We start from the raw sequence: 14,267 nt of genomic DNA on the forward strand, positions 1-14,267 counted from the left end.
ACAGATACTCCAATCTCCGCTGTGGAGCTTTGCAGCTCATTCAGGGTTATCTTTGGTCTCTTTGTTGCCTCCCTGATTAATGGCCTCCTTGCCTGGTTCGTGAGTTTTGGTGGGCGACCCTCTCTTGGCAGGTTTGTTGTGGTGCCATATTCTTTCCATTCTATAATAATGGATTTAATGGTGCTCCGTGGGATTTTCAAAGTTTTACATTTTTTTATAACCCAACTCTGATCTGTACTTCTCTACAATTTTGTCTCTGACCTGTTTGGAGAGCACCTTGGTCTTCATGGTGCCACTTGCTTGATGGTGTCCCTCTTCATTGTAAAAGGTTTAAACACATGCTTGTTCAATGAACCATAAACAATTAATGAACATGCACCTGTGGAACGGTCATTAAGACACTAACAGCTTACAGATGGTAGGCAATTAAGATCACAGTTATGAAAACTTAGGACACTAAAGAAGCCTTTCTACTGACTCTGAAAAACACTAAAAGAAAAATGCCCAGAGTCCCTGCTCATCTGCGTGAACGTGCCTTAGGCATGCTGCAAGGAGGCATGAGGACTGCAGATGTGGCCAGGGCACTAAATTGCAATGGCTGTACTGTGAGACGCCTAAGACAGCACTACAGGGAGACATGACGGACAGCTGATCGTCCTCGCAGTGGCAGACCACGTGTAACAACACCTGCACAGGATCGGTACATCCGAACATCACACCTCTTTGGATAGGTACAGGATGGAAACAACAACTGCCCGAGTTACACCAAGAACGCACAATCCCCCCATCAGTGCTCAGAGTTACACCAGGAACGCACAATCCCTCCATCAGTGCTCAGAGTTACACCAGGAACGCACAATCCCCCCATCAGTGCTCAGAGTTACACCAGGAACGCACAATCCCTCCATCAGTGCTCAGAGTTACACCAGGAACGCACAATCCCTCCATCAGTGCTCAGAGTTACACCAGGAACGCACAATCCCTCCATCAGTGCTCAGAGTTAAACCAGGAACGCACAATCCCTCCATCAGTGCTCAGAGTTACACCAGGAACGCACAATCCCCCCATCAGTGCTCAGAGTTACACCAGGAACGCACAATCCCTCCATCAGTGCTCAGAGTTACACCAGGAACGCACAATCCCTCCATCAGTGCTCAGACTTTTCCGTTTTGAAAGTTTTAGAATTTTTTGAATCAAGTAATTTTTTTGATTTCACTTCACCAATTTGGGCTATTTTGTGTATGTCCATTACATGAAATCCAAATAAAAATCAATTGAAATTACAGGTTGTAATACAACAAAATAGGAAAAATGCCAAGAGGAATGAATCATTTTGCAAAAAAGCTCTTAAATGGTGCACTTCTACCATACACATAGTTTGTTGTCTGACAACAGTTCTGCTGTTTTGGGGATTGGGCTATGGTCAAAAATAGTGCACTGTTTGGGAATAGGGTACTATTTGTGACTGCATTTCAGCCGGCTGACAAATCTGGGAACAAAAATTATCTGATAGGTTGCAAGATGTTAATAAACCATCACATTGGCCTTGCTATTACCCTCAGCCTGAACTTGCTTTTTTTCCTGTTATCAACTCCACAGAAAGAATAGGCTGCATTAAGCCTTTACATTTAGGGATTCCTCCCTATGATGGCATTACAAGCCCCCCAAAACACTCCCATCAGTACTTTTGAACAGTCCTCGTAAATTGTGAGAAATTATGGAAGTTCTGTCCGAGCTGGAGAGTGGGGAGTTGGCAGCCTCTTCTAACTGATCTATGGATCAGAGAGGCTGTGTGGGACAGAGAGAGGCTTCTGCGTCCCAAATGGCACCCTATTCCCTACATAGTGCACTACTTTTTTTTACCAAGCTATTCCCTATATAGTGCACTACTTTTGACCAGGCCCTGGTCAAAAGTAGTGCACTATATAGGGAATAGGGTGCCATTTGGGACACACACACAGAGTGGCGGTGCCAGATATAGAAGGGGCTTGGGCTCTGTTTGCCAGATGGATCGACACGACGCTGCTGGCGAAGGTCTCATTACAACGACTCGGGGGCCTTCCTAAGATAAAACAGGCATGGGGATCTGAGGAGAGAAATCCAGTCAGCATTCTGGCAGCCCAGCGCGCTCTCTCTCTACCTCGTCCCCTCCTCACCCCTCACCCTTCAGCCGACCCCTCCCTGGCTTCATCAGAGCGCTATTGTTTGTGCTGTGGCAGAAAATAGCCCTGTCCACCATGCAACCCAGCAGTGACATAGGAACACTCAAGCAGAGAGGAGAGATTCTGTCTGCTGTGAGCGATGCACCTGTGTGGTGACTCAGAGCCCAAGATGGAGTGGCAGAGTTGGCAGGTGTTGTTGCTCCGTCAGGTGGTTATTTCCCTGGTTGTTATGTAGAGCTGCAATTAGAACTTGTGATGAGTTGGAGGAAATGGTAAACAACCATGTTGTGTGAAAAATACAGCAAGTAGAGGTGGTGTACTGCTAATGAATGTTTATATACTGTAGGCTAATAGTGGAGCTGATTATCTAAGAGGCGATAGCATGACTCTTGCTGATCCGAGCGTCCCAAGGCAGGAGGGGGGAGGATAAAGACATCTCTTACAGGCACTGAGTGCTGGATGACAGCGAAGCTGAAGAGATTGAGCTCGGCGCACATGTGATAGATGGGCTGCACGAGCCTGCATGAGCTTCTGTGACTGGGGTTTGAATTTTGGCTGTCTGTCACTATGGCAGAAGAGGCTTGGCATGTGGGCCAGCTAAATAATCACACCACTGCGATTACTGGTCCATTTCTAACAGGATAATCCGCTGTGAAAGATGAATGGGGAAGTTATGTAATTGTGAGGGATATTATGGAGCGGGACCTAGCTACAGTACATCAATCTATTTTAAAATATATCTCTGCATTCACACCTTCAGTGTCTTTTGTAGTATAAAGTAAAAGTAGCCTTGGCTGGCTTGTGCGAGCCAGAAATACTCATAGAAGCAGGAGCCGGTTTCAGTATCATGAGACAGTTTAATGTACAAGTACAGGACGGACGGTAGTCTGTCGCAGGGCCTTAGCCCCAATCTATTTCCTTGATGCTGAGTGCTAAACGGACGCATCGGGTCCCATTTTAAGGTCTATGGTAGGACTTGGCCAGATAGAACTCCCAACCTTCCAATCCCAGGGCGGACACTAACCACAAGGCCCCTGACTTGGTCTGTTGCAGTGTATCTGGTATTGATTGTTTTTGCCTCGTCGGAAAAATGTGATTGTTTGGATAGTATGATTTATATTTCCAGTTGAAGTCGGAGCTTTACATACACCTTTGCCAAATACATTTAAACTCAGTTTTTCACAATTCCTGACATTTAATCCTAGTAAAAAGTTAGGATCACAACTTTATTTTAAGAATGTGAAATGTCAGAATAATAGTAGAGAGAATGATTTATTTCAGCTTTTATTTCTTTCATCACATTCCCAATGGGTCAGAAGTTTGCATACACTCAATTAGTATTTTGTAGCATTGCCATTGATTAACTTGGGTCAAATGTTTCAGTAGCCTTCCACAAGCTTCCCACAATAAGATGGGTGAATTTTGGCCCATTCCTCCTGACAGAGCTGGTGTAACTGAGTCAGGTTTGTAGGTCTCCTTGCTTGCACACACTTTTTCAGTTCTGCCCACAAATGTTCCATAGGATTGAGGTCAGGGCTTTGTGATGGCCACTCCAATACCTTGACTTTGTTATCCTTAAGCCATTTTGCCAAAACTTTGGAAGTATGCTTGGGGTCATTGTCCATTTGGAAGACCCATTTGAGACCAAGCTTTAACTTCCTGACTGACGTCTTGAGATGTTGCCTCAATATATCCACATAATTGTTCTACCTCATGATGCCATCTATTTTGTGAAGTGCACCAGTCCCTCCTGCAGCAAAGCACCGCCACAACATGATGCTGCCCCCCCGTGCTTCAAGGTTGGGATGGTGTTCTTCGGCTTGCAAGCCTCCCCCTTTTTCCTCCAAACATAACGAGGGCCATTATGGCCAAACAGTTCTATTTTTGTTTCATCAGACCAGAAGACATTTCTCCAAAAAGTACAATCTTTGTCCCCATGTGCAGTTGCAAACCATAGTCTGGCTTTTTTATGGCGGATTTTGGAGCAGTGGCTTCTTCCTTGCTGAGCAGCCTTCCAGGTTATGTCGATATAAGACTTGTTTGACTGTGGATATAGATACTTTTGTATCTGTTTCCTCCAGCATCTTCACAAGGTCCTTTGCTTTTGTTCTGGGATTGATTTGCACTTTTCGCACCAAAGTACGTTCATCTCTAGGAGACAGAACCAGTCTTCTTCCTGAGCGGTATGATGGCTGTGTGGTCCCATGGTGTTTATACTTGCGTACTATTGTTTGTACAGATGAACATGATACCTTCAGGCATTTGGAAACTGCTCCCAAGAATGAACCAGACTTGTGGAGGTCTACAAAAATAATGTCTGAGGTCTTGGCTGATTTCTTTTGATTTTCCCATGATGTCAAGCAAAGAGGCCCTGAGTTTGAAGGTAGGCCTTGAAATACATCCACAGGTACACCTCCAATTGACTCAAATGATGTCAATTAGCCTATCAGAAGCTTCTAAAGCCATGACATCATTTTCTGGAATTTTACAAGCTGTTTAAAGGCACAGTCAACTTAGTGTATGTAAACTTCTGACCCACTGGAATTGTGATGCAATGAATTATAAGTGAAATAATCTGTCTGTGAACAATTGTTGGAAAAATGACTTGTATCATGCACAAAGTAGATGTCCTAACCAACTTGCAAAAACTCTAGTTAGAAATTTGTGGAGTGGTGGTTGAAAAACTAGCCACACCCAGGTCTGATTACTGCCAGACCTGTTGAATCAAGAAATCACTTAAATAGAACCTGTCTGACAAAGTGAAGTAGGCCAAAAGATCTCAAAAAGCAAAACATCATTCCACGATCCAAAGAAATTCAGGAACAGATGAGAAACAAAGTAATTGACATCTATCAGTCTGGAAAGGGTTACAAAGCCATGTATAAAGCTTTGGGACTCCAGCGAACCATGGTGAGAGCCATTATCCACAAATGGAGAAAATTTGGAACAGTGGTGAACCTTCCCAGGAGTGGCCGGCCTATCAAAATTACCCCAAGAGCGCAGCGACGACTCATCCAAGAGGTCACAAAAGATCCCACAACAACATCTAAAGAACTGCAGGCCTCACTTGCCTCATTTAAATTCAGTGTTCATGACTCAACCAAAAGAAAGAGACTGGGCAAAAATGGCATCCATGGCAGAGTTCCAAAGCGAAAACTGCTGACCAAAAATAACATAAAGTCACGTCTGACTTTTGGCAAAAAACATCTTGATGATCCCCAAGACTTTTGGGGAAATATTCTGTGGACTGACGAGACAAAAGTTGAACTTTTTGGAAGGTGCGCGTCCCGTTACATCTGGCGTAAAAGTAACACAGCATTTCAGAAAAAGAACATCATACCAACAGTCAAATATGGTGCTGGTAGTGTGATGGTCTGTGGCTGCTTTGCTGCTTCAGGACCTGGACAACTTGCTATGATTGATGGAACCATGAATTCTGCTTTCTACCAAAAAATCCTGAAGGAGAATGTCCGGCCATCAATTTGTGACCTCAAGCTGAAGCGCACTTGGGTTCTGCAGCAGGACAATGATCCAAAACACACCAGCAAGTCCACCTCTGAATGGCCTAGTCAAAGTCCGGACTTGAATCCGATTGAGATGCTGTGGTATGACCTTAAAAAGGCGGTTAATGCTCGAAAACCCTCAAATGTGGCTGAATTAACACAATTCTGCAAAGAAGAGTGGGCCAAAATTCCTCCACAGCGATGTGAATGACTCATTGCCAGTTATCGCAAACACTTGATTGCAGTTGTTAGTGGGCAATTACTTTTTCACATAGGGCCATGAAGGTTCGGATAGCTTTTTTCCCTTAATAAATACAATTATCACTTAACCCAAGTAAACACAAAATGCAGTTATCTTTGTGTAATATTTACATTTGTTTGATGATCTGAAACATTTAAGTTTGACAAATGTGTAAAAAAAAAAATATCAGAAAGGGGCAAATACTTTTTCACAGCACTGTATATATCTATCTTGGCAGTGATCAAGGTGAGCTCTTCATAAAGATGTTGCTGTGTTTTGTTTGTTTGATGTGGAGGCAGCCTTGCTCCCATTCAATCAGCGGGCTACAGAGCTGGAAACTAAACTCCTCATGCCGCCATTCACTCCTATCACAGCCCGATGAACTGAGTCCTTTGTAGACCATGCAAGACAAATAGGTACTAAAGGCAGAGACTAATAACTTCCTGACAGGATTTGAATCTGGAGCAGCAATTAATATTGCCCTCTTCATATCAACTTCAGATCAAATACAGTATGTAACCAAAAATGTGTCTCGATTCATCTCACTCTGTTCATATCAATTTTATACCAAACGAGAAACCTTCAATATCTCAATACTTTCTCATTCGACACCACCCAGAGAAACATTAAAATGAGATGCCTTTTGTAATCTAACTTTCAAATGTATACAGATTCCTCTCCGCAAAGGAGGTTTATCTACACAAAATTCACATAACAAAAAGTACAGATGTAGAAAAATGCATTTGGAGCGTACCTTTTCTTCTAAACTGAAGTCCACCCCTCTTCATCTTTCTTCATCCATATCCCGTTCAATATGTTTTTTTGGCAATAGCAAAACAACCAACTACCCACTGAACCTCTGTTCCTGTTTGATAAAGCAATGCGAGGAACCATGGAAACAGTAATCAGAGTGCAGACTTTTAAATGTGTCAAAGTTGGCCTAATCGATCTCAGAGGCAGAGCAGGATATTAATTTTAGACTGGGTAAGAATAATATTGTTGCCATAGAGTCTGTCTCCCCTAAGCAAAGAGGCTTTTACCTGAGAGCAAAATGTACCACAAGAGGGAAAATGACATTTTTAATTTCATAATACAACTGAATCGAATGTACAGAAGGCACCATCCATCCAAAATCCCAGTACGATTCTAAAATGGTCCATTTAGAAGGTGCCCACAGCGTATGTTAATTATCCTATACACACACACACACACACACACACACACACACACACACACACACACACACACACACACACGAATACAGTGGGCAGCTTCTGGCAAAAAATAAAGAAAAGGATGCACCACCATCCACACATCTGGTCTCTGACTTTCACATGAATTAATGATTGCCTATATTATTTTGAACAATTAGGATATGCAATACCGAGCTGTGAGAAGTGCCTTGAAGTGATGAGAACAGAAATATTTTAAAAAGCAACAGTGATAGTGAACCTCATTAAATGTCATCTGGAGCATTTTCATCAGTGATGTCCAATAATTCAAATGGTCTTTAAAGTTGTGTTCGATTATTAACTTATTAACGTACCGCTAAAATGGTTGTTCGGTGTTCAAGGAGGTCGTAAACACCTGGCGTATGTCATAACACACTCTACTATCCCTTTAAGTTTGTTATCTGTTTTGTTACAGCATTCAAAAGATGGCTTTATCTCCTCTCCACAATTATGAGAAACTGATACAGCAAACAAATGTTATTACTATTTCAACATCATGATTTAACAATATCAAGCTTTTTGGCTGGAATATAGCGGTTGACCAGCATCATCATTTTTTACCACAGTCTGTTCTGAATTATAACCTGCTATGTTATCTAATACTTTGGGCTTTTTAGTTGCATTTCCATCTGACGTATGAAGTGCAAACTCATCATTTACCATCCTTCTACCATCTTGTTTTTTCCAAGGAAAATGGCCATACCCTTAGATTCCATTGAACGTTTTATTTCTTGTATTTCACAATAGCAGAAGTGATTTGTACTCCACTGGGATGGACCTCTACTCGCAGAGTCAATGCAATTACAGTGCATTGCTTATGAGCAGAGAAGCTTTATTGTACAGCATTAGTCAATTTGGATCAAATAGAACCTCCATTACATGAGTACTTAGCTGTTGCATCTCTGTAGTTTACTGTGGTTGTATTCGTCAAAATGTGATGTTTAACAATCAAATCTCAATGGATCTTCAACAGCTTATTATTTCTGTAAATTCTGTCAATTTTATCTAGCACTTAACACATGCAGCCTGGAATGTAAAGGGAATGCTGAGACATCTTTGAAACATTATGTTAGGTGTCTGTATTCTTGTCTGTCATATTTGACTTTGATTGGTATAATTCTACCAACAGCAGTATTTTGTAATACCCAGAAGGTTGCAGCAGAGTGAACTCACAGGTAATTTAAGCAGCTCCATAGCAAAATATAACAAAAACTACACACAAAAAAAATACACACGTTACAATGCGTACAGATATAGATACTTTGATTGAGGCTTGTTTGATAAAACAAGAAGTCCGCTTATAGTCCAGTTTGAAGTAAACAACCTTATTCACAATAAAAATAATAGTCAATTGATTATTTTTACATTGACCATGAGATTAAATGAGAGATGGTGTTTAATCATAAAATCCATGCTAATCTCATTAAAGAGTTAGAACAATAGTAAACATACAAGAAGTGGAACAGGAAAGGTCTCTGTTGGCACCAAGATTTTTGATGTGACTGACTATTATTTTCCTAAGGGGGGAGGGGCCTTCCCAGAGGGCTCAGAACCTATTTGTGCTTATCATTCCCACATGAGTTAGCCTACAATAAGTATATGTCCCGAATGGTACCCTGTTCCCTACAGTGTGTACTACTTTTGACCAAAAGTAGTACACACTGTATGTTGGGAACAGGATACCATCAGGATACCATTTGGGACGGATTCTAAATCTGTCATACAGCAGGCATTCCATGAATGTTTAAATATTAAACGTTATATTAAGCCTCTGTTCCTCCAAGTCAAAGAGCTATTGATATCCAACACATATTAACCTTGATACCAATAACGCAAAAAAGTTATTGCTGGTTTAGGTTGGAATATGAATTGTTTAGCCTGGGTGGGTGGTAATCTCATGACTGACTGCCAATCATAAGGAAGGTAGCAGACTATATAGCCTATTTCTGAATAGGTGTCAGTGATTAATTAATACATTTTTGCTTTGCAAAATAACCAAGTTCCCAAACTTGCCTGCAGGCCATGTAGATAGGCTTATGAAGTATAATATCATGTTCCTGGGCTTTTTGAAAACATACTAGATACAATACTGCAATAGGCTAACATGCTGTAATTATTGGAGAGCTGCAGTTTGTGGTGCTGCTGACGTAGCTGAGTAAAATGAAATGGGTTTGGCACCCTTTGTCTGGTAGGTAGCTTATTTTCAGGACCTGCAACATCTAAAGCGTATTAGTTTGTGGAAAGCCTTTTTGAAATCCTCATTGGACATGGTGTAAATGATGGGGTTTATTAAAGAGTTAAGATAACCCAACCAAGTGAATATGTCAAATAATTCTGGATAGAAACATGACGCACAGACTGAAACCACTAAAGTGTAAATGAAAAACGGTAGCCAGCATATGATGTAAGCTCCAAGAATGATCCCTAAAGTTTTTGTCGCCTTTCTTTCCCTGGCAGCGGAGATCCTCTTCTTCTCCAGGAGCGCGTCGGATACAATGACTTTCACATGGTTCACATTGGCAGTTGAGCTATTAGCGTCGCAGAAAGAGGCTTCGTTCGTCCCGTAATTTAGAGAGGTGGTGGATGCCACAGAATGTGTACCCGGCGAGTTTGTTATCAAATGGGCAGAAGTGAGTCTTTTCCCCGGTTTATTAGACGACTGTTTCAAGATTCTCTTTCGGGCTTCCACGTAGATCCTACCGTAAAGGGCTATGAGTAACAAAGTGGGAATATAGAAGGCTCCAAAAGTGGAATAAATAGTGTAGAAAATGTGATCAGTATTCACGTTGCAAGTGGTAACCTCGTCCGTTTTCACCTGACGCCAGAAGAAGGGCGGCAGTGAGATGGAGATGGCAATCACCCAGGCAGTGGCGATCATCCCCGCTGCGCGCGCTGGTGTGCGCTTCTTGGTGTACTCAACCGCGTCTGTTATTGCCCAGTAACGGTCCAGTGCAATTACGCACAAGTGAAGAATGGATGCGGTGCAACACGTAATGTCTGAAGACAACCATATGTCGCACATAACTTGTCCCAAAGTCCATGTTTGACTCACCGTGTATAGTGCGCTGATTGGCATCACCAATACGGACACTAGAAGGTCTGTCAGGGCGAGTGATGCTATCAGAAAGTTTGCAGGCGTATGCAGTTTTCTGGATTGATAAATAGTAGCAATAACGAATGCATTTGATAATGTTGTTGCAAAGGTTATCAGAGATAATGTAAATGCTAAACCGGCTTGGAAAGCCAAACTATCCACCTCCTCTCCTTCAGTCGTAACATTTACATTGGTATCATTGGTTGACATATTCCAGAACTCTCCATAAATAAAAGAAGTTGGCTTCAACTGACTGGCGCGCTCCATCCTTCGACACTCTTTTGACAGATGTCATTGAGCTTTGAAGGAAAACCCTTCATAAAAAGGAGCACAGGGACTGCTTATCCAACGTAAACGTCGCATTTATTATCATTTTCCAGGTTATGCGCAGCTCCATCCCCTTCGGTGTCCATCAGACGCACATTGATTATCCAAAAATCACAAGAAAAAAATGTGAACCCTTCTTCTTGAAATATCCTTTGCCTTGACTTCCCATTAATGTACTTTATTGTTTGTTATACATTCAGCTTTTGAATGGAATGTAGATATGAGAAACTTCCCATTCTATCCATTATTGAATTGTCGTTAGTTTGCCCAATTAAACGTGCATTTATTAATTATGTAGGCCTATCACAGTATTGATAAAAACATTTAAAGAATGATAATGATCTGTAGTAGTTTGCTTTCTTTATTGTTGTTCTTTGAGTCTGTTAATCCGCTCTTCTAGCCACTGTGCTGGATCTGCGGCACTTCAGAAGTTGGGCGCGGGCGAGGTTTCACACTTGGTTTTATAGAGAACGCTCGAGCTGGCAGAACCCTACAGATATCACACTGGTCCTCCTCTCTCTGTCTCTCAAGGCTGAGCAAGTGGTTTCATACACCGGGTCATAATGCCCTTGGGTTTAGTATTAATCATAGCCAGAAAAGGGCTATTAAACTATTTTTACATGCAAATATGGTTATGGTATCTGAAATAGGCCTAACTAATAACATAATAAAACAAATCTTACATTTACAAATGCATTCCGCCACATAACATTGATTGAGATGCAGTGCAACGCCAGAAAAGTGTCAATCAGCACCTTGGATAGCTCCACACAGGCGGTCCGCTGCAAGGACCTTTGGACAGCTCCTCTTCGGAAGTTTGTTACAATGTCATCAGTTCAACCGGGAAAGCCACGCATTGTGATGATTATATAGTACTTGGATATGTTGTTGGTGATATTATTATAGTCTATACGATACTGGTTGTGCTCTGTTCTTTAGAAAATGAAAATACAGGTGTTGTAGGGCGTATAATGAATACCAATGTCAAATCAAAATCAAATCAAATTGGTAGTGTACACATATTTTGAAAATGTTATCGCAGGTACAGCGAAATGCTTGTGTTCTAGCTCCAACGGTGCAGTAATAGGCTACCTAACAATACAAAACAATACACACAAATACAAAACATTTAAATAAAGTAATTAAGACAGATGGGGATGAGCATCCGGAATATAAATATATGTGTATATGATGGTGTGTATAGACTTTACGGACAGTATATGAATAGAAAAGGTGTGTACAGCAGTAGTTATATAGGATGAGCCTTGACTAGACTACAGTATATTCTGTACATTTAAAGTCGGTAAAACAGTATGTATTAAAGTGACCAGTGTTCAATGACTATGTACATAGGGCAGCAGTCTCTAAGGTGCAGGGTTTAGGACCAGGTGGTAGCTGGCTAGTAACAGTGACTAAAGTTCAGGGCAGGGTACTGGGCGGAGGCCGGCTAGTGGTAAAGTCTGCTGGCCTGGAGATTCTAAAGATGTATCCTATGATCAATCAATGGAAAACCATAATGGCATTGCCACTCTGCCTGTCTTTTTGGATATCTTTGAGTATGGCATATAGCCTTTCTCTGACTGTCTTTTTGTATCTCCACAAGATGAAAATAGAGAGTTGAGACTGAGATGGGCTTTGTGAACTTTGTTATTACCTTTGTAAATGATTAATATGTTGGTGCATAAATTGTAGAAGATGATATCTATTAGTGTTCAAATTAGTTATCCTCACAATCCCTCAAGTCACTATAATAGGGGAAATCAATTGTGCAATGCATATTGAAAAGGTTTGAGTTATCTTTGTGTAAAGAAGTTGAAGCAACTATGTCTCTACACCAACTGGGGATTTTATAGTTTATTAAGCTTCTTGGATTTTACTCCATTTTATGCCTTCATTCTAAACTCAACTTAACTTTTAAGTGGGTCATTATTAAACTTTATTAGGCAGTCATTTTCAATGAAATTATATCTGGGGTTCATTCTCTTTCCCCAACCCAGGTCTTGAACAGAGTCAAGGATGGTGAAATCTGCTGAAGAGAATAATCATTCTTATCTGCTAGTGAGAAAAATAAGGTCAAGCGGTTGCTTATTGCATTTCTATTGACAGAGACACTTTGCAATCGTGTAGAATTTGCCTTTGCAACACGAAAGCTGATTGTGATATTGATGTGAGCCTAAATGCTAATTATGACTAATGTATAGTGACTGTACATTATCATTAAGTACTAATTTAGGACCTGTTTGTCAGTCTGTCTTTGTTTCTTCCTGGCTGTACCTCCACCGTCAAAGCTATGCTTTTCCAATCCTACCTGCCTTAACTCCCAGGCTTTCAGCCTAAGCCAAATAGAGACATTCAGTGTCTCTACCATCTCAATTGAAATGTGTTGTTTGTTTGTTTAGCTTTTTATGAGCTTTGAAATAATTTTCTGTAATGAAAAGTGTGTACAAGTTAAATAAATGATTATTAATCATAATCAAGTGAATCTGTATTAAAATAGGCTATATCATTCATATTTATCAAAGCTAGATTGAATGTTTGAAACATGTCCTAGAATCCTTTCTTTGCGCTGAGAACCCTGAATATCACTGATTTAACTTATTTGATCAAATCAATACGTTTCTTTCATCAGATCAATTTACTCCAAATTAGACCATCATTGTGACTGGGACAAAAGTCTTCTCCCCAAGACTTGAGATAAAAAACAGTAGGTCTCTGGTGTTACTGAGAAGGCCATCTTTTATCTCTTCACTTGATCACAATGTTAATGTATTTGACTGTAAAAGGTCTACCTGAAGCTGGCCACGGTCTTGTTCCATCATTGTCTGGTATGACAGGGACTGTGTCCTTGCTGCTCTCCTCTGTCCATGAGAAGGATTTGTCAGTCAAGAGTAGGGTGAACACATTTAATATACCCAAATGCAGGACAATAGGAGGATTTTTCAGGGTCAGTGTAGCCTAAGAATAAAAACTATCTGGCCAGGTTTTGTAACTAATTTTGTGGCACAGACTCTACGTGGATAACTAACTATACATGCAGCCAGAGACAGTAGCCAGCAACATCGCCCTTGCAAAAAAATCTGCAACAGATTGGCTGGTGAAACGCACACTCGGTAGTCTGAATGGACCAGCAAACTGTCAATCAACACAGGTCGGGTGAGCTAGCGAACAGATTGCTGATTTGCTGTACAGCTATAGGATCTATTTCCATTGCAGCACAAACGTCAAATTGTAGGAAGAGAGGATTGCCATAATAATGAAATATGCAGCTCCAAAAAAAAATGGTGACCAAGAATATTAACTGTTTACTTTGCAAACGCACCAGCAATGGGACAACAATTACTAGCATATGCCCACTGGTCATTTGGTATGTAACAATTACTTGAAATTGATCATTTACTTATGAAGCTTGCATTTTTGAATTTTTTGTTAAAATTATTACTCTGGCGAAGATGCACCATAGGCGCGGCTCTTCACATGCACTCTCCAAACTTCCACCACTGGAAGGTGCTTTATGTGCTCTTGTTGAAATGTTTGCGTTTGCTTTCCATGTTTAAATGCATAGGCCCTATGAGGTGAATCTATGTTCCATCTAATACTACAATAATTGCTAGCGTTTCATCATTCCGTCCCTGTACCGTGTATTGCAACATATTTCTATACAATTTTTAATAGGCCTACATAGACATTTCTGTTTCATGTTTGATAGGC

General features: G+C 41.0%; 1 protein-coding gene across 1 annotated transcript; it reads right to left on the minus strand.

Annotated features, from left to right (window-relative positions):
- Positions 1–9,341: 9,341 nt before the first annotated feature.
- On the minus strand, positions 9,342–10,499 carry LOC139407752 (5-hydroxytryptamine receptor 1B-like). The gene has a single exon (XM_071151611.1). The coding sequence runs from the start codon at positions 10,497–10,499 to the stop codon at positions 9,342–9,344; it is 1,158 nt and encodes a 385-aa protein (XP_071007712.1).
- Between the last annotated feature and the right edge of the window lie 3,768 nt (positions 10,500–14,267).

The sequence above is a fragment of the Oncorhynchus clarkii genome, chromosome 4, assembly GCF_045791955.1.
Source record: "Oncorhynchus clarkii lewisi isolate Uvic-CL-2024 chromosome 4, UVic_Ocla_1.0, whole genome shotgun sequence".
Classification (NCBI taxonomy): Eukaryota; Metazoa; Chordata; class Actinopteri; order Salmoniformes; family Salmonidae; genus Oncorhynchus; species Oncorhynchus clarkii.

Coding starts and splice junctions, on each gene's coding strand:
- LOC139407752 (XM_071151611.1), bottom strand. CDS start 10,499: ATGGAGCGCGCCAGTCAGTTGAAGCCAACTTCTTTTATTTATGGAGAG.